Source organism: Taurulus bubalis, assembly GCF_910589615.1.
Source record: "Taurulus bubalis genome assembly, chromosome: 10".
Taxonomy (NCBI): domain Eukaryota; kingdom Metazoa; phylum Chordata; class Actinopteri; order Perciformes; family Cottidae; genus Taurulus; species Taurulus bubalis.
Window position 1 is genome coordinate 28,536,360 of NC_136598.1, and position 24,773 is coordinate 28,561,132.

General features: G+C 46.8%; 4 protein-coding genes across 4 annotated transcripts; 2 read left to right on the forward strand and 2 right to left on the reverse strand.

The window, feature by feature from the left end:
• Positions 1 to 2,462: 2,462 nt before the first annotated feature.
• On the forward strand, positions 2,463 to 5,409 carry LOC306742302 (dual specificity protein phosphatase 14). The gene is made up of 3 exons (XM_079224654.1): positions 2,463 to 2,477; positions 3,242 to 3,569; positions 5,099 to 5,409. Exons 2-3 carry the CDS (start codon positions 3,262 to 3,264, stop codon positions 5,337 to 5,339), a joined length of 549 nt encoding a protein of 182 aa, XP_079080780.1. The 5' UTR covers positions 2,463 to 2,477; positions 3,242 to 3,261; the 3' UTR covers positions 5,340 to 5,409.
• Positions 5,410 to 5,576: 167 nt separating this feature from the next.
• polr2d (RNA polymerase II subunit D) lies at positions 5,577 to 7,262 on the reverse strand. The gene is made up of 4 exons (XM_079225085.1): positions 7,013 to 7,262; positions 6,037 to 6,217; positions 5,867 to 5,962; positions 5,577 to 5,781 (listed from the first exon to the last, which is right to left on the reverse strand). The coding sequence occupies exons 1-4, from the start codon at positions 7,080 to 7,082 to the stop codon at positions 5,703 to 5,705; spliced, it is 426 nt and encodes a 141-aa protein (XP_079081211.1). The 5' UTR covers positions 7,083 to 7,262; the 3' UTR covers positions 5,577 to 5,702.
• A 2,358-nt stretch (positions 7,263 to 9,620) lies between these two features.
• On the reverse strand, positions 9,621 to 11,237 carry LOC306742580 (tripartite motif-containing protein 16-like; the record flags this gene model as incomplete). Its single annotated transcript, XM_079224971.1, has 1 exon — positions 9,621 to 11,237. Exon 1 carries the CDS (start codon positions 11,190 to 11,192, stop codon positions 9,621 to 9,623), a length of 1,572 nt encoding a protein of 523 aa, XP_079081097.1. The 5' UTR covers positions 11,193 to 11,237.
• Positions 11,238 to 16,164: 4,927 nt separating this feature from the next.
• On the forward strand, positions 16,165 to 19,980 carry rpl35a (ribosomal protein L35a). Its single transcript, XM_079225245.1, has 5 exons — positions 16,165 to 16,194; positions 16,913 to 16,948; positions 17,210 to 17,362; positions 17,827 to 17,971; positions 19,897 to 19,980. The coding sequence occupies exons 2-5, from the start codon at positions 16,938 to 16,940 to the stop codon at positions 19,918 to 19,920; spliced, it is 333 nt and encodes a 110-aa protein (XP_079081371.1). The 5' UTR covers positions 16,165 to 16,194; positions 16,913 to 16,937; the 3' UTR covers positions 19,921 to 19,980.
• The last annotated feature ends 4,793 nt before the right edge of the window (positions 19,981 to 24,773 follow it).

The window sequence follows — 24,773 nt, forward strand, 5'->3', positions numbered from 1 at the left end:
AATGCAGATTTAAAAACAGTTAAGAAAACATTAAAACAGTAAAACATTAAAACAGTCAAAAGGCAAAATAAAAGTAGAAAAAGCAACTTAAAAAATAAAAGTTGAATAAAAGTTGCAGTGCAGTTTAAGAAATAAAATGCAGTAGTGAGATGCAGTAATTGAATCTGGTTCAGTTAAAGGCAGCAGCAAACAGAAAGGTCTTCAATGTGGACTTAAAGGAGCTGAGGGTCTATGAGGGTCTATGAGGGTCTATGAGGGTCTCAGCAGACCTGCAGCTCTCAGGACCTTGTTCCAGATGTGTGGAGCAGAAAAGATGAACGCTGCTTCTCCATGTTTAGTTCTGACTCTTGGAACAGAAAGTAGACCCGTCCCAGACGACCTGAGGGTCAGGATGGTTCATAAGGTAGCAGCAGATCACAAACATACTTAGGCCCTAAACCATTCAGTGCTTTATAAACCAGCAGCAGGATTTTAAAGTCAATTCTTTGTTTGACAGGGAGCCAGAGCAAAGACCTCAGACCTGGAGTGATGTGATCCACTTTCCTGGTCTTAGTGAGGACTCCAGCTGCAGCGTTCTGAATCAGCTGCAGCTTCCTGATTGACTTTTTACAGAGGCCTGTGAACACACCGTTACAGTAGTAAGAGGGGGGGCATCAGCAGGGCCATGGCAGGAGGCAGGAGACAAGAGGTAGGAGGCAGGAGTGGGGTAATATGGTACTAGTACTACTAGTGCTGTACTAGTAGTATGAGGACTCGGCTTTATTAATAGTGCTACTAGTACTCTGCTGTCCTAGTAGTAGTACACTAGTACTATCTGTACAGGTGAGTCTCACAGCTCCCGCGTGTCCGGCCCTGTCGTCCCTCTCAGGTGAGGCAGGACAGCGTCCTCATAAAACGTCTCCAGTTTGGACAGCGTCTCTGCCCACAGGTCGGGGTCAAAGGTCACCGGGACGATGGCCGTCTCCTTCAGAGTGAAGACCACCAGGTCGGCCTGCTGGAGGCCCAGCACCGCCAGCTGCACCTGCACCTGAGTGGAGTAGCTGTGGGACGCCTTCAGGCGGTAGGACGGGGGCTGGAGGGGGAGACAGGGGGAGACAGACAGGGACAGGACGTGAGAGACAGACAGGGAGAGAGAGGGAGAGACAGGGAGAGGCAGACAGGGAGAGGACGTGAGAGACAGACGGGGAGAGACAGGCAGGGAGAGGACGTGAGAGACAGGGAGAGGACTCTTACCTGTCTGTCCTCAGGACCTCCAGGCAGAAGGTGGGGTCCCTGCAGGCGTCCTCCACCCGGCTGTCCCGGTGCTTGTAGGGACACTTCACCTCCAGGAGCAGCAGCCGTTGGCCGGTCCGGCTGTCCGTCACGATGCCGTCAGGACTGGTAGCCAACCAGGACCGCCGAGGGTCCAGGAACAGCCCACAGGCCTGGACCAGCACGGGCCGGCCCAGCAGCTCGCTCTTCATCTTCTGAGGGACGACATCACCATCATTCTCATCACCACCATCCTCATCCTCACCTTCATCACCAGCTGAACTGTACCTGGTAGCTGCGGACCGCCTGGGTCTCCATCTGGGTCCCCCAGGCCATGGCTCTGGTCTGGACCCGCTGGCCCTCACCTGTGGGGTCACATGTCTGAATGGATCACCTGTGTTTCTTTATGTGTAGAGGGCGTGGCCATGCGGCTGGGGGCGGGGCCTACCTGTGATGGCCGTCAGGTAGGACCTGGGGGGGGTCCTGGTCTTGCCGGTCTTGCTGGTCTTGCCCTGAACGAAGCGGCAGTGAGCGATGCTGTGAGCCCTGGAGGCCGTGATCCGGTTCTTCCTCCAGGCGAACCAGTCCGGGTTGAGACTCTGTCCGCGGGTCAGAACCTCCACCTCCTCCACCACACACCGGTCCACCTGGACCCCCAGACCCGGAGGGACCTGCTCCAGTCTGAGGGGGGCTCTGTCAGGGTCTAGATGTGAAGCGTCTCTCTGAGGCGGTTCCTGTCCTCCACCCGGTCCTGGTCTCACACCCGGTCCTGGTCTCACAGACAGTCCTGGTCTCACAGCCGGTCCTGGGTTAACCTGTGGGGTCTTGTCTGCGTCCTGGTTCTTCTGGACCGCCTTGCTGCCGGTCCCGGCCTGAGGGGGGTGCTCAGCAGCAGGTCTGGTCTTCTGGGCTGGACTGGGTGTGGGTCTGGGCCCAGGTGTCGGGGTCTGGATGCTCGGGTGATATCGGACCTTTGGGATGACAGTTTTCTGGTTCTGGTCTGGGACCTGTTTCTGCATCTTGGTCTACATCAGGAGGAACCAGGACAGAAACGGTTCACACATATAAAAAATACTTTTAAAGACCTGGTTTCACAGAGAGATAATCAATAATCAATAAACATGAATATGATAACATTTAATGCTCTTTGCTAAAAGTTATTTGGGCTTTTATTTTGAAAAACTGCAAATCCCGGAAGTGGTGTCTGTTATCTCCGGAGTAAACAGGTGAGCATGACCGCAGACCTCAGACCAGCCGCCGCTGCTTTAATATCGCGATTACTCTCTCGGTGGTTCTTCTTCTGTGGTGGCCCGAACGCTCTATCACGTGACCCGGAAGCCGAACAGCGCAGAGCGTTCTCAGCTTTAAATAAATAAATAAAAGTACGTAGTTCACCGGAGGGTGCGCGCGCACACCGGAGGGAACCTGAAACGGAGTCTTTAAATACACGTTTTTATAAACGTGTATTCATGAGGATACTAGTAATGATTATAATAAACAATAACATAATAAAATACAGAGTATCAGTTCAAACAGAAGCAGGGGAGCCTACCTGCACGCGCAGTTAAAGTCGAGAGAGAAACTCTGAAGTGACTCATGTCACGTGACGTGTGTGCGCGAAAGGTTTCTCACAGTCAGATAATAATCGATAACTCGATCGATCCTTTAGAACTGAAACTGTTTTTATAAGTTTATATATAAATATTCATGTCAAGAGACACATATATATAAATATATAAATATATGCCATAGCTTGCAGCATGTCAGGATGGCCGAGCGGTCTAAGGCGCTGCGTTCAGGTCGCAGTCTCCCCTGGAGGCGTGGGTTCGAATCCCACTTCTGACAATATCCTTTTGAAGTCTTGTAGACATGATTTTTAAGTAATAATATTATGTAACAAAGCAGAAGTGGAAAAACATTTTTCAACGACGTGACTTCAAATTAATAGAACATGAATCCATGTAAGATGTTTGTTATTGCATGGCTGCAGCAGACAGGGCCTGCAGGGTCATGGTCTCCCAGGTGACCCCCGGGCTGTTCCTCAGCGGTCTGGACCCGGCCCTGAAGCTCAGTGTCCTCCGCAGCAGGAACATCACGCTCATCGTGAACGCTAGCGGGCTGGAGGACGTGTCCTACCCTCAGCGGGACGGCCTGTGTGTCCTCCAGGTCCCGGTCCAGGACCAGCCCCACGCCCCCCTGAGGCACTACTTTGACTCGGTGGGTGAGCGGATCCACCAGAATCAGACGGGAAGGACTCTGGTCCACTGCAGCGCCGGCCGGAGCCGATCCCCGACTCTGGTCATGGCCTACCTGATGAGGTAGACCTCCACCTGCCCTTGTGGTCCCCCTTGTCCCTGCATGGTCCTTGTCCCTGCGTGGTACCCCTTGTTCCTGCGTGGTACCCTTTGTCCCTGCGTGGTCCCCCTTGTCCCTGCTTGGTACTCCTTGTCACAGTGTGGTACCCCTTGTCCCCGTGTGATACCCCTTGTCCCCGTGTGGTACCCCTTTTCCTTATGTGGTACCCCTTGTCTCTACGTGGTCCCCTTGTCCCTGCGTGGTACCCCTTGTCCCTGCGTGGTACCCCTTGTCCCTCCATTACTTTAATACTCTTGTACTTATACGTGGGTACTGATTGTGACACAGTATTTGTACCTCGTAGTACAGGTGATCTTAGTGAGATACAGGATCTGGTCTAATGCCGTGTTCACACCGGACGCGACGCGAATTTTCGGGCCGCGTCCACCGCGGAAGTTTACTCGCGCGAGTAGAAAGAGGGCGTTCACACCAAACGCGAATTCGCGGCGCGACCAAAGGGGCGTGGCTTAGCTCTGTTGCTTGCCTCTGTGAGAGACAAGCGACGAAGCTTTCATTTCCGCTATCGACCATGGAATAAATAACCACTAGTTCTGCTTTATACTTGTTGTGGAAGTCCCAAACATATCGGAACATGAAACGCCCTCGTGTTTGGGTTCATAACATCATCCGTAGCCGCACACAGCTCGGTGAATTTCACCGACTCCTCCAGGAACTGCGTCTCGCGTATCTCCGTAAAACGATACCGATTATGCCATCCACCATGGAAATAACCACCAGTTCTGCTTTATTCTTGTTGTGTAAAGTCCACATATGTCGGAACATCAAACTCCATGGTGTCTGGGTTCATAATATTATCCGTAGTCCCACAACAGCGTCTCAATGAAGCCGCTGTCAGCGCTGGTTCAGGCGGAGCAGCAGCAGTTTCATTCAGGAACGGGGAGACGGCGGTGGTGACGGGCGGAGCTTCTCAACGCTGATTCTCAACGCTGATTCTCAACGCTGATTGGCTGCCGCAACTTTGCGTCACGCGATTTCTCCGCCAGAGTTGGGAGAATTCAACTCACGCGAATTCGCGCCGCGTCCTTCGCTTTGTTCGCCCCAGGTCAAACGTTCTGTTCGCGCCGCCTCCAACGCGTCTATCTCGCCGCAAATTCGCGCCGCAGCGCGTCTGTGGATTGACTTTACATGTAAACTGGTCACGCCGCAAATTCGCGTCGCGTCCGGTGTGAACACGGCATTAGCGAGATACAGGATCTGGCCTTAATGAGATGCAGGATCTGGTCTTAGTGAGATACAGGCTCTGGCCTTAGTGAGATACAGGACCTGGCCTTAGTGAGATACAGGACCTGGCCTTAGTGAGATACAGGACCTGGCCTTAGTGAGATACAGGACCTGGCCTTAGTGAGATACAGGACCTGGCCTTAGTGAGATACAGGACCTGGCCTTAGTGAGATACAGGATCTGGTCTTAGTGAGATACAGGATCTGGCCTTAGTGAGATACAGGATCTAGTCTGGTGGTCTTGTCTGCAGGTTTGAAGGTCTCAGCCTCCGACGGGCTCATGAAGTGGTTCTGGATCAGCGTCCCTTCATCAGACCCAATGCTGGATTCTGGAGGCAGCTGATGGACTACGAGAGGACGCTGTCCGGCAGGACCACCATGAGGATGGCGAGGACGTCCTGCGGGGTCCTGCCCGAAACCTGCGGGACTGTGAGGACCCCGCGGGACTCTGAGGACCCGGAACCAGAACCAGACTACTGCATCAACGCCTAGTGGATCCGTCTTCAGGATTCAGAGAAGACTTGTGAATGTCTGTTGTTTCTCTTTATTATTAAAGCTTGTGTCTCACTTCCTGTCTCTCTTGATGTCTCACTTCCTGTCTCTCTTGATGTCTCACTTCCTGTCTCTCTTGATGTCTCACTTCCTGTCTCTCTTGATGTCTCACTTCCTGTCTCACTGAAGACCAGAACCAGAAGGACCTTTTAAAACCAACAGACCACGGAAGCAAAGTAAAAAAGACAAAGTAAAGTTTATTGAGATCAGCTGAGTGATGTCATCGGATCACATGATCACATGACCACCATCAATCAGTTCGGTCCTGATTATATAAAAAAGGGGGTGGACCTGGTCCTGGTCTCAGTACTGGAAGCTTCTCTTGGTCTGGATGTCGTCCAGGATCTGCTGCAGCTCCTCGTCTTCAAACCGACCCTCCACACTGCAGACACAGTAAGGAAAGGGTTAGAGTTCCTGGTCCTGGTCTTGGTCTGGGTCTGTCCTGGTCTGGTCCTGGTCAGACTCACCTGGGGATCAGGGCCTTGGCCTCCTCGGCAGCTTCGGGACACAGGTTGGCTAAACTGGCCAGCTCAAACTTGTGGAGCTTCTTCTGCAGCAGCAGACTGAAACAGAAGGGGGTCCGGGTCAGACCGGGTCCAACCTGGAGGGGTCCGACCCGGTCCGACCGGTTCCTCACCTGCGCACGGCGGTGATGGTCTCGCGGTTCTTGAAGCGGCTGAAGCGGGCCGTGTAGTTGAGCGTTTTCATGAAGACCTCGGACAGCTCCTGCTCGTCCTCAGCGCTCTCGTTCTGCTGCTTCCGATGCTCCAGCAGCATGTGCACCTCCGAGTTCAGCAGCGTCTCTGAGCCCTCGAACTCTGGGGGGGAGAGAGGGCGGCCATGTTTGTAGTTCTCTATCATGCAACAGTGTAGTACTACAGTAGAGGTACTAATACCAGTGTGTAGTACTACAGTAGAGGTGCTAATACCAGTGTGTAGTACTACAGTAGAGGTACTAATACCAGTGTGTAGTACTACAGTAGAGGTACTAATACCAGTGTGTAGTACTACAGTAGAGGTGCTAATACCGTATGTAGTACTACAGTAGAGGTACTAATACCAGTGTGTAGTACTACAGTAGAGGTACTAATACCAGTGTGTAGTACTACAGTAGAGGTACTAATACCAGTGTGTAGTACTACAGTAGAGGTACTAATACCAGTGTGTAGTACTACAGTAGAGGTACTAATACCAGTGTGTAGTACTACAGTAGAGGTGCTAATACCGTATGTAGTACTACAGTAGAGGTACTAATACCAGTGTGTAGTACTACAGTAGAGGTACTAATACCAGTGTGTAGTACTACAGTAGAGGTATTAATACCAGTGTGTAGTACTACAGTAGAGGTACTAATACCAGTGTGTAGTACTACAGTAGAGGTATTAATACCAGTGTGTAGTACTACAGTAGAGGTACTATGTGCACCTCCGAGTTCAGCAGCATCTCTGAGCCCTCGAACTCTGGGGAGAGAGAGAGAGCGGCCATGTTTGTAGTTCTAATACCGTGTGTAGTACTGCAGTAGAGGTACTAATACCGTGTGTAGTACTGCAGTAGAGGTACTAATACCGTGTGTAGTACTGCAGTAGAGGTACTAATACCGTGTGTTTTAGTACCTTTAGGAAACAGCAGCTGTGACGCGTCTTCTTCTACGTCACCAACCGCCGCCGCGTTTCCCGCCGCCATGACGCGCACGCGCAGTAGCCGGCTGCCGGCGGAGCTTCAAGGAGCAGCGGTACCGGAGCAGAGGTCAGCGTCCCGGACCCGAGGGGCGCGATGCGGATCAGATGGAGCCCGGACCCGGTCTCAGCTCGGCTTCTCTCACGCTGCGGCCTCACACAAACACTTCCGGTCTGGAAACCAAGCACTTCCGCTCCGGGATCGTCCTCATACAAAATAAAAGCAGCCGCATACAGCGCCCTCTGGTGGCCATGCCATGTTACTACACCTCATTTTGTCCTTCATGGTAATACTACAGTCTATAAATACTCTGTTACACACAGTACACACGGAGATATACCTCATGTGGTACTTCATGGTAATACTACAGTCTATAAATACTCTGTTACACACAGTACACACGGAGATATACCTCATGTGGTACTTCATGGTAATACTACAGTCTATAAATACTCTGTTACACACAGTACACACGGAGATATACCTCATGTGGTACTTCATGGTAATACTACAGTCTATAAATACTCTGTTACACACAGTACACACGGAAATATACCTCATGCTGTACCCGCGGTGAAGTCAAAATACTCTGATATTGAGGTACTTCTCACTACACTATTGGACTTTTCACTGCACTACATTTATTTAACACACTTTGTGAAAGTATGAACATTATTTACATGCTGGTAATATATACTTTAAATACTTTAAATACCACATATTCTATGATTTAGTGTTGACTGTTTTTCATTTAATCTGCATACTCTTAATTTAAAAGTATTTTCTTTCACTTATTCATTTTATATTGATTTTTTTAAATATCTGTACATTACATGTTTGTTGTTGTTTACTTCATGTAGCTGTGTCCTATTTCCTTTAAACATAAATGATGTATGTTAGGAGTTATGTGTTAATAAGTTGTATAAGAACATAAGATGTGTTACATGTGCTGTTCTATTAAAAGTCTGTAATTAGAGTATTATTATATTATTATTATTATTATTATTATTATTATTATTATAAAGTACAGGCTGAAGTTTAGTTTGACTCACAAATCAGACCGCCTTATTGCTCAGTATACATAAACATCTCATTATCACAACATCTATTACAGAGGGAAGCAAAATAAAATGTTGTTCAGCTAACAGAGGAAAAGAAAAATTGCGTTGGCCGGGAATCGAACCCGGGTCAACTGCTTGGAAGGCAGCTATGCTAACCACTATACCACCAACGCCTACACTGTGACACAGCCACTAGCACACCAACTCTCTGCTGAATCTCTGGAATGAAGACAAGAAGAAAACACTTTGTCATGTTGGTTTATTCATGTAAACACACAGTTTGTTAAAAGACTTGATCAACGATGTCATCTCACTAATCAGTTTAAACATCATTAATATTAAAGAGAATCATGAATGATCTGCTCGTTGATTATGATGGTAATTAAAGTGTAATAATAGATCATAGGTGTAACAAACAAATACATGTCAAAGTAATGAAGGCTTTGTTCACAAAGAGAACACATATCAGATCAATGAAGGAAGAGAAACACAAACGCATCAATACAAACATTCATCAGAGAAGTGAAGTGTTCATGCAGAGAAACGTCACCCTGAGCAGTGAGGGCCTCCATGCTACTCACAGGAGGAGCGCCACCTAGAGGAGCTCAGACATCCACACATCAATCATGAGGACACATCAAAGCACCGCCCCCAAGGCTTGAGTGACAGCTGAGGAAACGCCTCTTCAGCGCTCAGCCACAAACATGGAGGCTAGACGAGTTCAAGAGGTCAAACCGTTTAACCCTCAAAGACTTCTGTCTGCGTCCACCGCGGAAGTTTACTCGCGCGAGTAGAAAGAGGGCGTTCACACCAAACGCGAATTCGCGGCGCGACCAAAGGGGCGTGGCTTAGCTCTGTTGCTTGCCTCTGTGAGAGACAAGCGACGAAGCTTTCATTTCCGCTATCGACCATGGAATAAATAACCACTAGTTCTGCTTTATACTTGTTGTGGAAGTCCCAAACATGTCGGAACATGAAACGCCCTCGTATTTGGGTTCATAGCATCATCCGTAGCCGCACACAGCTCGGTGAATTTCACCGACTCCTCCAGGAACTGCGTCTCGCGTATCTCCGTAAAACGATACCGATTATGCCATCCACCATGGAAATAACCACCAGTTCTGCTTTATACTTTTTGTGTAAACTCCACATATGTCGGAACATCAAACTCCATGGTGTCTGGGTTCATAATATTATCCGTAGTCCCACAACAGCGTCTCAATGAAGCCGCTGTCAGCGCTGGTTCAGGCGGAGCAGCAGCAGTTTCATTCAGAACCGGGGAGACGGCGGTGGTGACGGGCGGAGCTTCTCAACGCTGATTCTCAACGCTGATTCTCAACGCTGATTGGCTGCCGCAACTTTGCGTCATCTGACTCGATTTCTCCGCCAGAGTTGGGAGAATTCAACTCACGCGAATTCGCGCCGCGTCCTTCGCTTTGTTCGCCCCAGGTCAAACGTTCTGTTCGCGCCGCCTCCAACGCGTCTATCTTGCCGCACATTCGCACATTCGCGCCGCAGCGCGTCTGTGGATTGACTTTACATGTAAACTGTTCGCGCCGCAAATTCGCGTCGCGTCCGGTGTGAACACGGCATTAGAGACGCTGTAGAAGGACAGAACACCTGCTTTGTGATCCAGGTACACTCCTACTCTGGAGGATGGAGGACCAGAGACGGGAGTGTAGACTCTGTTGTGATAAAACGTATAACTGTTATTCTGACATCTTAATGCCCAAGATTTGTCATTCCATCCAAACACACATTCAGTGCCCCCTTCTCTCTTGATATCCTTGTATGAGACTGATACATCAACTCTTCGTCTCCACTCCACCTCCCAGTAACAACGTCCAGTCAGACTCTCTCTACTCAGGACCTGATAATAATAACCAGTGAACCTGTCTGTGTGACTAGAATGAGACTGATGTTCATTCATTAATGTTGCTTTTCTGTTCCCCTCAGATAATAACAGCAGTGTGTGTGCTGTGTTTGGATCCAGAGTGATTTCACGTGAATACCTTAAGAACCCAGCTCTGGTCTTGGGCTCTGCTTGTGAATGTGACAGTAAAACATCCACTTCAGTCACTGCCAGTGAGGCGTTTGTCCACTTCCCCTTCAGGACGTCCTGCAGTTCATCTCTGACTTCTGACACAGCCGCCGTCACGTCCTCAAAGTATCTCAGAGGACGGATGTTGATGCTGGATGAGTCTGTAGACTCCCTGGGTGGTGACAGTGAGGGGTAGTTGTGTAGGAACTGGTTGTGATCCTCTGTGTGTGAGAGCAGCTTCAGCTCAGCGTCGTTCCTCTTCAGCTCAGCGATCTCCTGCTCCAGCTTCTCCTGAAGCTCTTTGACTCGACTCACTTCCCTTTTCTGCTGGGATCTGACCTGCTGCTTCACATCAGAGCTTCTGTTCTCCAGGAGACGGATCAGCTGGGTGAAGATCTTCTCGCTGTCCTCCACTGTTTTATCAGCAGAGAGATTGACGGCCTCCACCTCCTGATGGAGCAGCTTCACGTCCTTCTCTCTGTCCTGGATTCTCTGCTGGATGTTTAGTCGACTCCCCTCCAGCTCTCTCTGCCTCTCGGTCCTTTCTGCTGCAGCTGTGACTGTGTCGTGGCCTTTATGGTCGTCCACAGAGCAGAGGTAACAGATGCACTGCTGGTCGGTACGACAGAACATCTTCATCACCTCGTCGTGACGAGAGCAGATGTTCTCCTGGAGCTTGTTGGACGGCTCCACCAGCTTGTGCTTCTTTAATGGAGCCGCTTCATAATGAGGCTGCAGGTGTTCCTCACAGTAAGAAGCCAGACACACCAGACAGCACTTGAAGGCTTTCCGTCTCCTCCCAGTGCAGACATCACAGCCCACATCTTCAGGTCCGGCATAGCAGTGATCAGCAGCAGCAGCTTGGAGTCCAGTCTTCTTCAGCTGCTCCACTAAATCTGCCAGCATGGTGTTTTTCAGCAGCACAGGCCTCGGTGTGAAGGTCTGCCTACACTGAGGGCAGCTGTGGAGTTTCTTACCGTCCTCTTGGTCCCAGTGGGCTTTAATACAGTTCATGCAGTAGCTGTGTTCACAGGGAGTAGCCACTGGATCCTTCAGTAGATCCACACTGAAAAAAATGATACTTTGGACTAACCTAAAAAAATTACTCTAATTTGTTACAAGTAAATTTATTAGTTTTTCTCAAATTATATTTTTGATTTGGTTGAAACTGGAAATTTTGATTAAATATGAAGTAAAAAAAATACATTCATACAAATTAAAAGTTGTATTTAGTATAAAGATTATACAATTATTTTACTTTGGTACAACTTATTTTTTTCATTTGGAAAAACCTCATATTTTCTATTACATGAAAGCAAAGATTTTACTTTACACAAAAGTATTTAAAACACTCTAATTTTGTTGTGAAGCGGCAGGGATGAGAGTTAGCGCCTCCAAATCTGAGGCCATGGTGCTCTGCCGGAAACCGGTGGATTGCTCCCTCCAGGTGGGACAAACTGCCTACCCCAAGCGAAGGAGTTCAAGTATCTCGGGGTCTTGTTCACGAGTGAGGGTCAGGTGGAGCGGGAGATCGACAGACGGATCGGTGCGGCTGCAGCAATAAAACAGGCGCTGTACCGGTCCGTCTTGGTGAAGAGGAGCTGAGCTGGAAGGCGAAGCTCTCCATTTACTGGTCGGTCTACGTTCCAACCCTCACCTATGGTCACGAACTCTGGGTCGTGACCGAAAGAACGAGATCTCGGATACAAGCGGCCGAAATGAGCTTCCTCCGCAGGGTGGCCGGGCTCACCCTTAGAGATAGGGTAAGGAGCTCGGACATCAGGAGGAGCTTGGAGTCGAGTCGCTGCTCTTTCGTGTCGAAAGGAGTCAGCTGAGGTGTTCAGCATCTAGTCAGGATGCCTCCTGGACGCCTCCCATTAGAGGTTTTAGGGCACGTCCAACTGGTAGGAGACCCCGGGGAAGACTGAGGACACGCTGGAGGGATTATATCTCCCGGCTGGCCTTGGAACGCCTCGGGGTCCCAGAATGAGCTGGAAAGTGTTGCGGGTGAGAGGGAAGCCTGGGTCGGCCTGCTGAACCTGCTGCCACCGCGACCCGACCCCGGATAAGCGGTTGAAAATGGTTGGATGGGTGGATGGTCTTCACATTATCCTTGACGAAAATTGAAGTTGATCGCATACATTCTGTAGGTGGAGTCTGTTCATTTATAACGCCTGAAAACTATAATAAATGGCTAAAAAAAGCAGATATTGGTGGATTCCCTGCATCGCCCACTAATGTTTGAATACAATGAAAATCACAGAATAAGTTAAAGGATGCAATATGAACATATGCTACAAATTTGCTGAGGATAGGTCACGTGTTTTGGAAGTTATGTGGATTGATACACTAAGCCACGCTCCATAGAGGTTCATTGCTCCATATCTTCTGAACACAATGAGACATCAACAAGCTTTTGATAGATGTGGATGACATTGGTCCAATGATGCACCTCAAAACCCTCTGATGAAGCAGCAGCTCTTTTCTTGTTCTAGTATTGTTTTTTGAATGTGGTATCAATCAGACAGAGCGTGTAGGAGGAGTTTGCAAGAATGGGTTTTTGACCAAATTCAAAATGGCGTAAAATCTAAGTAGGCGGAGCTTAACAGTGACCTTACAGTGATTACATCAACACTATCTGTCACACAGATGCTTTAATCCCGTCTGTCTCTCACTCTACACCTTACATTGTGTCCAGCTTTGTTCCGTCATTTGACTTCTGATCTGCAGCTTTTCACAATCTTGGTCGGTTAGGACCATCCTTGGTTAAGAAAGTCAATACAATGCCTTTATTTCTTTAATTGAAGTGTTGAGGTGTTTGAGCATGCTGAGGGTAGAAAACTAAATGACAGAGCTTATGAGGAAATGAACGTGAGTTGTTTTTGTGACGTAAACTACTAAAATCAAATGAGTGTGAGAGGGACATGTTCAATATCCCTTGATTTTATTAGGGTCGTGGATAGTTTTGCACATAACTTAATGAGGAAGAAACCCTTTCTCTAAAGTCACTGTAAGGAACTTTCATATTGTGTTGGTTCTGGTGCCCCCTGTGGACTAAAGAGGTAGTGTTGGTTCTGGTGCCCCCTGTGGACTAAAGAGGTAGTGTTGGTTCTAGTGCCCCTGTGGACTAAAGAATTAGTGTTGGTTCTAGTGCCCCCTGTGGACTAAAGAGGTAGTGTTGGTTCTAGTGCCCCTGTGGACTAAAGAATTAGTGTTGGTTCTATTGCCCCCTGTGGACTAAAGAGGTAGTGTTGGTTCTAGTGCCCCCTGTGGACTAAAGAGGTAGTGTTGGTTATAGTGCCCCTGTGGACTAAAGAATTAGTGTTGGTTCTAGTGCCCCCTGTGGACTAAAGAGGTAGTGTTGGTTCTAGTGCCCCCTGTGGACTAAAGAGGTAGTGTTGCTTCTGGCGCCCCTTGTGGACTAAAGAGGTAGTGTTGGTTCTGGCGCCCCCTGTTGACTAAAGAGGTAGTGTTGGTTCTGGTCCTGTAGACCAAAGAGGTAGTGTTGGTTCTGGTGCCCCATGTGGACTAAAGAGGTAGTGTTGGTTCTGGTGCCCCCTGTAGACTAAAGTGGTAGTGTTGGTTCTGGTCCTGTAGACTAAAGAGGTAGTGTTGGTTCTGGTGCCCCCTGTGGACTAAAGAGGTGGTGTTGGTTCTGTAGACTAAAGAGGTAGTGTTGGTTCTGGTGCCCCCTGTGGACTAAAGAGGTAGTGTTGGTTCTGGTGCCCCCTGTGGACTAAAGAGGTAGTGTTGGTTCTGGCGCCCCCTGTGGACTAAAGAGGTAGTGTTGGTTCTGGTGCCCCCTGTGGACTAAAGAGGTAGTGTTGGTTCTGGTGCCCCCTGTGGACTAAAGAGGTAGTGTTGGTTCTGGCGCCCCCTGTGGACTAAAGAGGTAGTGTTGGTTCTGGTGCCCCCTGTGGACTAAAGAGGTAGTGTTGGTTCTGGTCCTGTAGACTAAAGAGGTAGTGTTGGTTCTAGTGCCCCCTGTGGACTAAAGAGGTAGTGTTGGTTCTGGTCCTGTGGACTAAAGAGGTAGTGTTGGTTCTAGTGCCCCCTGTGGACTAAAGAGGTAGTGTTGGTTCTAGTGCCCCCTGTGGACTAAAGAGGTAGTGTTGGTTCTAGTGCCCCCTGTGGACTAAAGAGGTGGTGTTGGTTCTGGTGCCCCCTGTGGGCTAAAGAGGTAGTGTTGGTTCTGGTGCCCCCTGTGGACTAAAGAGGTAGTGTTGGTTCTGGTCCTGTAGACTAAAGAGGTAGTGTTGGTTCTAGTGCCCCCTGTGGACTAAAGAGGTGGTGTTGGTTCTGGTGCCCCCTGTGGGCTAAAGAGGTAGTGTTGGTTCTGGTGCCCCCTGTGGACTAAAGAGGTAGTGTTGGTTCTGGTGCCCCCTGTGGACTAAAGAGGTAGTGTTGGTTCTGGTCCTGTGGACTAAAGAGGTAGTGTTGGTTCTGGTGCCCCCTGTGGGCTAAAGAGGTAGTGTTGGTTCTGGTCCTGTGGACTAAAGAGGTAGTGTTGGTTCTGGTGCCCCCTGTGGGCTAAAGAGGTAGTGTCTCTGAGCACCAGGGTCCCTTACACCGGACGCGACGCGAATTTGCGGCGTGACCAGTTTACATGTAAAGTCAATCCACAGACGCGCTGCGGCGCGAATTTGCGAATGTGCGGCGAGATAGACGCGTTGAGGCGGCGCGAACAGAACGTTTGACCTGGGGCGAACAAAGCGAAGGACGCGGCGCGAATTCGCGTGAGTTGAATTCTCCCAATTCAGTTCCGACATATGTGGAGTTTACACAACAAGTATAAAGCAGAACTGGTGGTTATTTCCATGGTGGATGGCATAATCGGTATCGTTTTACGGAGATACGCGAGACGCAGTTCCTGGAGGAGTCGGTGAAATTCACCGAGCTGTGCGCGGCTACGGATGATGTTATGAACCCAAACACGAGGGCGTTTCATGCTCCCACATGTTTGGGACTTCCACAACAAGTATAAAGCAGAACTAGTGGTTATTTATTCCATGGTCGATAGCGGAAATGAAAGCTTCGTCGCTTGTCTCTCACAGAGGCAAGCAACGGAGCTAAGCCACGCCCCTTTGGTCGCGCCGTGAATTCGCGTTTGGTGTGAACGCCCTCTTTCTACTCCGCGAGTAAACTTCCCCGGTGGACGCGGCCCGAAAATTCGCGTCGCGTCCGGTGTGAACACGGCATTAGAAAAGGGGAAGGAGGAATAAAGTCTCAAAGTTGTCTTTGTCCATTTATTTCTTGTAAGAAAGGAGGAAACATGTTACAGCTACTCGAGGCATTCTGCAGCAAGATGTCTTCAACATATGAAAGTCACCATGCATGTGGAAGTAACAGCCTTGTAGAGGAACTCTAGTAGAACTAACTGTTCTAACCCAATATGGGTTCTGTCCAGTAAGCTTCTTTCTCACAACACGACCATCTCTTATCTGTTAGGCAGAAGATACATAAAGGCTCCAGATTCCTCTTGTAACATAAGCAACGCTATATTTTACCATCACTTTACAACAACTACACACATTGCTTTGATTATGAAATCATTAAACTGCAACGATTCATTACAGTAGATTATTGTACATATACACATGGATATTAAACTGCATCACTGCTGTTAACGTATCCAGGTTTATGTATTCATATTGACTCATTAATGTTCTTCTAACGTGGCCCTGCTGCGTGTTCATCATAGAAGACTGAATAAGAATATCTATCACAGGCTTTTATTTTGAAACGGAAAGAAGTCCATGAAATGAACCATAAAACAAATCTACACGGACATATTTGTTTTATACATATTCACTCAAATAAAAAAGTACGAAGTGAAGAGAATGATTCAAAATAAATAATGATACAAAAACAATAATACAAATAAAACATGGTTATGGTTTTGGGTGAAATAAAACCTCATTCTGTTCAGGCAGCTCCGCGGACACCTCTGTTGACAATAATTTCCCAGCATTCCTTGCTCACTTCCTTTTCCGCCATCTTCTTCCCCACAGTGACGGTGAGAGACCCAACATGTCCGACTGAAACTTGCAATAAAACCTGTAATCCGGCTCGTTCGGGCCCGATAGTCCGCTCCGGGGACCGGGCGGCTCGCGCGCCGCTCCCCGGCAGCTTCGGGTCGCCGGTCCGGTTCGTGATGGCGGAGATTTAGTTGGATATCCGCGCAGAGCGGCCGCTGCTCGGCTCTGACCCGCGGAGACGAGCCCCGCTGCCCGGTGCCCCGCTGCCCGGTGCCCGGTGCCCCGCTGCCCGGTGCTAAGACCATGAGGCTCCCCGGTGTAGCACCGGGAGACTGCCGCGAGGCCACTGGGAACGGAGCCGCAGGCTAACGCTAGCATGTTAGCATCTCAGCGTGTGGAGGCTGAGTTAGTTTAACACGTGACCCCTGCAGACTAGTTATCTGTACATGTTTCCGACCCGGTCTATTGGTTACCTGTTGGTTGACTAGCTACCTTGTTGACTAGTTGACTAGCAGGAATGACGTACAAGTACCTCAGTTATCCTGAAGTACTCGGTAAAGGTACTTGGTTACTTTCCTGTGTTTACTATTCTGTTGATGGAAAGGAGGTGGACACATTAATAGAAACACCCATCAGATCTTCACTAATAACGAAATGTGTTAACCTATGTTATCATGTGACCTCTTTTGTGATCATGTGACCTCTTTTGTGATCATGTGACCTCTTTTGTGATCATGTGACCTCTTTTGTGTGCAGGTGACTCACCTGGAGAAGACTGACTATGCCTGGAAGGTAAGCATCTCCTGCTGGTCCTCACTGACTGTTCTACTGGATCTCTGACTCTGATCTACTAGATCTCTGCCTCCGTGATCTGCTGGATCTCTGACTCGTGATCTGCTGGATCTCTTGATTCTGTGATCTGCTGGATCTGTGATGTACTGGATATGTGATCTACTGGTTCTCTGATCTACTGGTTCTCTGACCCTGTGATCTACTGGTTCTCTGACCCTGTGATCTACTGGTTCTCTGACCCTGTGATCTACTGGTCCTCAGACTGTGGAGCAAGGCCATCTTCACCGGCTACAAGCGCGGCTTGAGGAACCAGCGTGAGCACACGGCGCTGCTGAAGGTGGAGGGCTGCTACACGCGGGACGAGGTGGACTTCTACCTGGGCAAGCGCTGCGCCTACGTGTACAAGGCCAAGAAGTGAGTCGCCTACACCTGTACCTACACACCTTCATGTACATGTGTTCTATTCATGTGTTCATGACGTTCATTTACGCTGAGTTTGAAATAATGAATCTGCTTTTAAAAGAAAGACTCAGAATATAAGCAGGCATACATACAGGCATCTATATACATGTTTATTCTTTTAATCAAACTATTGTCTCATTCATTTGAGTCATTTAAGGTTTACTGTATGCTTTGTATTCTCATTGTTAGTTTAAATACTACATTTACTCACTTTTTACTGTTTACACCCAGACTTCACTAAATGTCTGTCATGACATTTGGTTTAAAGTCATGGACCCACTGGTCAACATGTGTATGAACCCTGTTTATCCTTGAACAACGGATTTCATGACTTTTCACCAACTTTAAATGTAAACTCGGTCAGACTGTGACCCTGAGCAGTAGGCGGGTAACTGAGCCCTGCGTTGTGTCTGCAGGAACACGGTGACGCCCGGCGGCAAACCCAACAAGACCCGTGTGATCTGGGGAAAGGTGACCCGCGCCCACGGGAGCAGCGGCATGGTGCGGGCCAAGTTCAGGAGCAACCTGCCGGCCAAGGCCATGGGCCACCGCATCAGAGTGGTGAGTTCAGGGACCGTCTTAGCGTGAGCTTTATCCGGGTGGTGAGTTCAGGGACCGTCTTAGCGTGAGCTTTATCAGGGTGGTGAGTTCAGGGACCGCTGTTAGCGTGAGCTTTATCAGGGTGGTGAGTTCAGGGACCGTCTGTTAGCGTGAGCTTTATCAGGGTGGTGAGTTCAGGAACCGTCTGTTAGCGTGAGCTTTATCAGGGTGGTGAGTTCAGGAACCGTCTGTTAGCGTGAGCTTTATCAGGGTGGTGAGTTCAGGAACCGTCTGTTAGCGTGAGCTTTATCAGGGTGGTGAGTTCAGGGACCGCTGTTAGCGTGAGCTTTATCAGGGTGGTGAGTTCAGGGACCGCTGTTAGCGTGAGCTTTATCAGGGTGGTGAGTTCAGGGACCGCTGTTAGCGTGAGCTTTATCAGGGTGGTGAGTTCAGGGACCGCTGTTAGCGTGAGCTTTATCAGGGTGGTGAGTTCAGGGACCGCTGTTAGCGTGAGCTTTATCAGGGTGGTGAGTTCAGGGACCGTCTTAGCGTGAGCTTTATCAGGGTGGTGAGTTCAGGGACCGTCTTAGCGTGAGCTTTATCAGGGTGGTGAGTTCAGGGACCGTCTTAGCGTGAGCTTTATCCGGGTGGTGAGTTCAGGGACCGTCTGTTAGCGTGAGCTTTATCAGGGTGGTGAGTTCAGGGACCGTCTGTTAGCGTGAGCTTTATCAGGGTGGTGAGTTCAGGGACCGCTGTTAGCGTGAGCTTTATCAGGGTGGTGAGTTCAGGAACCGTCTGTTAGCGTGAGCTTTATCAGGGTGGTGAGTTCAGGGACCGCTGTTAGCGTGAGCTTTATCAGGGTGGTGAGTTCAGGGACCGCTGTTAGCGTGAGCTTTATCAGGGTGGTGAGTTCAGGGACCGCTGTTAGCGTGAGCTTTATCAGGGTGGTGAGTTCAGGGACCGCTGTTAGCGTGAGCTTTATCAGGGTGGTGAGTTCAGGGACCGCTGTTAGCGTGAGCTTTATCAGGGTGGTGAGTTCAGGGACCGTCTTAGCGTGAGCTTTATCAGGGTGGTGAGTTCAGGGACCGTCTTAGCGTGAGCTTTATCAGGGTGGTGAGTTCAGGGACCGTCTTAGCGTGAGCTTTATCCGGGTGGTGAGTTCAGGGACCGTCTGTTAGCGTGAGCTTTATCAGGGTGGTGAGTTCAGGGACCGTCTGTTAGCGTGAGCTTTATCAGGGTGGTGAGTTCAGGGACCGCTGTTAGCGTGAGCTTTATCAGGGTGGTGAGTTCAGGGACCGTCTGTTAGCGTGAGCTTTATCAGGGTGGTGAGTTCAGGGACCGCTGTTAGCGTGAGCTTTGTCAGGGTGGTGAGTTCAGGGACCGTCTGTTAGCGTGAGCTTTATCAGGGTGGTGAGTTCAGGGACCGTCTGTTAGCGTGAGCTTTATCAGGGTGGTGAGTTCAGGGACCGCTGTTAGCGTGAGCTTTGTCAGGGTGGTGAGTTCAGGGACCGTCTGTTAGCGTGAGCTTTATCAGGGTGGTGAGTTTGGGGACCGCTGTTAGCGTGAGCTTTATCAGGGTGGTGAGTTTGGGGACCGCTGTTAGCGTGAGCTTTATCAGGGTGGTGAGTTCAGGGACCGCTGTTAGCGTGAGCTTTATCAGGGTGGTGAGTTCAGGGACCGCTGTTAGCGTGAGCTTTGTCAGGGTGGTGAGTTCAGGGACCGTCTGTTAGCGTGAGCTTTATCAGGGTGGTGAGTTCAGGGACCGCTGTTAGCGTGAGCGCTCTTTATCAGAGTGAACGATAGAAGTAATAAGATATTTCTCTCAGATCAGATGTTCCTGATGAACTACTGGTTTTATTGTGACGGTCTGATTTCCTGTCTACTTCCTGTTTGTGACTTCCTGTTTGTGACTTCCTGTCTAACTTCCTGTCTGCTTCCTGTTCCAGATGCTGTATCCCTCTCGAGTGTAAGGAGGAGCTTCTGTTGATGATCTTGTTTGTACAGAAACAATAAAACTGATGTCGGTCAAACTGGTTAATGTCTTCCTTCACTCTTCATCATCCTGATCACTGATCAATGTGTCTGATCACTGATCACTGATCAATGTGTCTGATCACTGATCAATGTGTCTGATCACTGATCAATGTGTCTGATCACTGATCAATGTGTCTGTGAACATGAACTCATTTATTGCTGCGTATGTTTTCACATACAAGGAATTTGTCTTGGTGCTAAACAATAAACTAAATATTCAACTATAAACTAAATGATAAACTATAAATATTAAACAATACAGTCAACAGTAATCTAAACAATTAAGTAAATATTAAACTCTAAACAACCCTTAAACAATAATATATTAATCAAAGTAAATATTAAACTCTAAACAACCCTTAAACAATAATATAATCAATAAAGTAAATATTAAACATTACCAACTGATGTACTTCTCAGTCGCCTAAATGTTTATATCTTTATTTGTTATCTTTGCAGTTGAGAACAAATGATTGGCCATATTGTATTTATTTAAACATTTATATAAATGTGAAGATAGTTGTCATTTCTCTGTAAATGTATTTATTTACAGATGCTAAATAGATAACCTTAAACATTATGAACACATCTTTCACTCCATGAGACTAACAGTCAACAGTCCAGTGTTACGTATCAAACAATATATAAATATATTTATTATTATGGAGAGATGAAGCTTCCTGAAGCTTTCCATCCAATCGGTTCGCTCATGTGCCGAAGCTTCACGGAGCTTCATGGAGCTTCATCTGCTCTACTGCGCCACCAAGTGGACAATAAATGTAAAACAGGCAGTGATCATAACGACACCATGGCTTTGGTGTGTGAAGCTTTAAATTGAATAAATTATGTTTATGACGCCAATGCATCAATTATTAACTTATTAATATTGTGTCTATCTTTATGATATAATGGCGGGGTCAAAATCAAAACTCAAAACCAATTGGGAGAGGGTTGTGATGTGACTGTGGGTCAGTGGTTAGAATATCCAACTTTCAGTCAGAGGATCGGTGGTTCAAGCCTTGGCTCTCTTAGTCCATGTTGATGTGTCCAATTGTTTTAAGTAAGAATAAGACCTTTTCCACAGTGCTGGGCTTTTTGAGACTATTTCTCCTGCTTCATAAAATACCCTTTCACAGCACACATGAAGCTGGTAGAGAGGAAGGGAATCCATTAAGTTTCGCTGCCCCTTATATTTCAAATCGCACGGCAAACCCACGAACCATGTTCTGAATCAGTCACGTGATGCGGCGGCTCAGAGGCTCCAACGTCACCGCATACGTCATCGACTCAAACCTCGATACGCTTCACCTAAATCTACCTGGTTACTCGACACGCGCATCGAAGCCTCGACACGAAAGGACTCATCACTAGCGTTAAGTATTAAACTACATAAAAAATAATGATCGAAGAGCCAATCAGCTCTGAGGGACAGCAGGCGTTTCCCATCATGCACTGGGCCACGCAGTCAGGGGCGCTGCTGGGCCGCCTTGCTCTCGTGAGATCATCGTTGACCACGTGTGCACAACGTCCGGGTTAAGTCTACCCAGCATGCATTGCTGCTTCTGATCAGGACTCATGTGTTGCTGTTTGTCAACAGTGTTTAACTGTGTGTCCATGTTGTTAGTCTTTGTTTAACCCTCCCCTTGTCTTGGGGTCAAAATGACCCGTGTACATGTATGTGTGTTGATGGGTCAAAATGACCCGTGTACATGTATGTGTGTTGATGGGTCAAAATGACCCGTGTACATGTATGTGTGTTGATGGGTCAAAATGACCCGTGTACATGTATGTGTGTTGATGGGTCAAAATGACCCGTGTACATGTATGTGTGTTGATGGGTCAAAATGACCCGTGTACATGTATGTGTGTTGATGGGTCAAAATGACCCGTGTACATGTATGCGTTGATGGGTCAAAATTACCTGTGTACGAGTGTACATGCACGTGTGTTGATGGGTCATTTTGACCCCAAGACAACACGACCCACAAGGAGGGCTGCTGTGTGGACATGCTTATTGTTTAATGTGGGTTTATTGTTTTAAAACCAACCCCCCCTAGAGGGCAGACTGTGCGATTGTTATATAAAACTAAATCATAACTTGTTTTATGAAGAAAAGCCCAAAACTGCTGTATTTGGATGTATTGAACACCATAAGTAATATACAAGTGAAATATATGGTTTGGTACATGAGAACATTCAAATGTCACAGATGAGTCCTCGCCTGAATGTTCTCTGTTCTAAACCCTCTCTAACTTTGTTCTGCTTCACTTTATCAAAGTCAACCTGTTGCAATGTTCACATATTGAGTTATAATTTGGGTTAGAGAATGTTCACATATTGAGCTATGATTTGGGTTAGAGAATGTTCACATATTGAGCTATGATTTGGGTTAGAGAATGTTCACATATTGTTATGATTTGGGTTAGAGAATGTTCACATATTGAGTTATAATTTGGGTTAGAGAATGTTCACATATTGAGTTATAATTTGGGTTAGAGAATGTTCACATATTGAGTTATAATTTGGGTTAGAGAATGTTCACATATTGAGTTATGATTTGGGTTAGAGAATGTTCACATATTGTTATGATTTGGGTTAGAGAATGTTCACATATTGAGTTATGATTTGGGTTAGAGAATGTTCACATATTGAGCTATGATTTGGGTTAGAGAATGTTCACATATTGTTATGATTTGGGTTAGAGAATGTTCACATATTGAGTTATAATTTGGGTTAGAGAATGTTCACATATTGTGTTATGATTTGGGTTAGAGAATGTTCACATATTGTTATGATTTGGGTTAGAGAATGTTCACATATTGAGTTATGATTTGGGTTAGAGAATGTTCACATATTGAGCTATGATTTGGGTTAGAGAATGTTCACATATTGTTATGATTTGGGTTAGTGAATGTTCACATATTGAGCTATGATTTGGGTTAGAGAATGTTCACATATTGAGCTATGATTTGGGTTAGTGAATGTTCACATATTGAGCTATGATTTGGGTTAGAGAATGTTCACATATTGAGCTATGATTTGGGTTAGAGAATGTTCACATATTGAGCTATGATTTGGGTTAGAAAATGTTCACATATTGAGCTATGATTTGGGTTAGAGAATGTTCACATATTGAGCTATGATTTGGGTTAGAGAATGTTCACATATTGAGCTATGATTTGGGTTAGAGAATGTTCACATATTGAGCTATGATTTGGGTTAGAGAATGTTCACATATTGAGCTATGATTTGGGTTAGAGAATGTTCACATATTGAGCTATGATTTGGGTTAGAGAATGTTCACATATTGTTATGATTTGGGTTAGTGAATGTTCACATATTGAGCTATGATTTGGGTTAGAGAATGTTCACATATTGAGCTATGATTTGGGTTAGTGAATGTTCACATATTGAGCTATGATTTGGGTTAGAGAATGTTCACATATTGAGCTATGATTTGGGTTAGAGAATGTTCACATATTGAGCTATGATTTGGGTTAGAGAATGTTCACATATTGAGCTATGATTTGGGTTAGAGAATGTTCACATATTGAGCTATGATTTGGGTTAGAGAATGTTCACATATTGAGCTATGATTTGGGTTAGAGAATGTTCACATATTGAGCTATGATTTGGGTTAGAGAATGTTCACATATTGAGCTATGATTTGGGTTAGAGAATGTTCACATATTGTTAGAGTTGGACCTTAAAGCTGCATCAGTTCAAAGAAATAATCATCTTGAAAGTGTTTTTTTTTTATAGGCGGACCTGAAACCTTTTCATTGTTTTCTGTGTGTCATCTTCATTTACTCTTAACCAGTAACATATAGACTGATATGTGTACCTTTTATTATAACACCATCATTATTCAAACAGCCCTAGTGGTTACAGAGATTTACCCTTTATAGTTTGGGGATGACGTTTAGAGGAAATAGCAAAAGATAGGTTGTTGTTATAGGTTAAGATGATTAGTTCTGTTAAATATATTAGTTTAATGTGAAGTGAACTTCATCTCCTGCTTATTTCAGCTACAGACAATTTAACTTTTAAATCTTTTAAAACTTGTATGATTCAGCTTGTTGATACTTCTGCTGCTTCTACCTCTACTAACACTACTGCTGCTGAAACTACTACGATGAAGAGTCTACAGGACCTGGAGGATGAGGATGAGGACCTGGAGGATGAAGAGTATGAGGATCTGGAGGATGAAGAGTATGAGGATGAAGAGTATGAGGACCTGGAGGATGAAGAGTATGAGGATGAAGAGTATGAGGACCTGGAGGATGAAGAGTATGAGGATGAAGAGTATGAAGGGCCCCCGATCACCTGACCTAAACTGATAGAACCTCTGACATCATCCTCTGTTCCTATTAAACTGTCCATACCAGTGTAGCTTATTTAAATAAACAAATATATATATATATATATATATATATATATATATATATATATATTATAATTATTGTAATGGTTTGATGAAGATGATGATAGTTTATATAATAATTATTGTAATGGTTTGATGAAGATGATAATAACTTATATAATAATTATTGTAATGGTTTGATGAAGATGATCGTAACTTATATAATAATTATTGTAATGAATATAAGTATAACATGTTATGTTTACACACTAAAGTGTAATAATAATAAATACATCACGTGTTCACATCCCAACAGCTTGTTCATGACCTCTCAGAGTGACATCATCGCGTGATTACCAGCAGAGTGACGTCATCACGCGATCATAGAGGAGGAGTCACGTGACCTGTGACCTCCCGCGGCTCCAC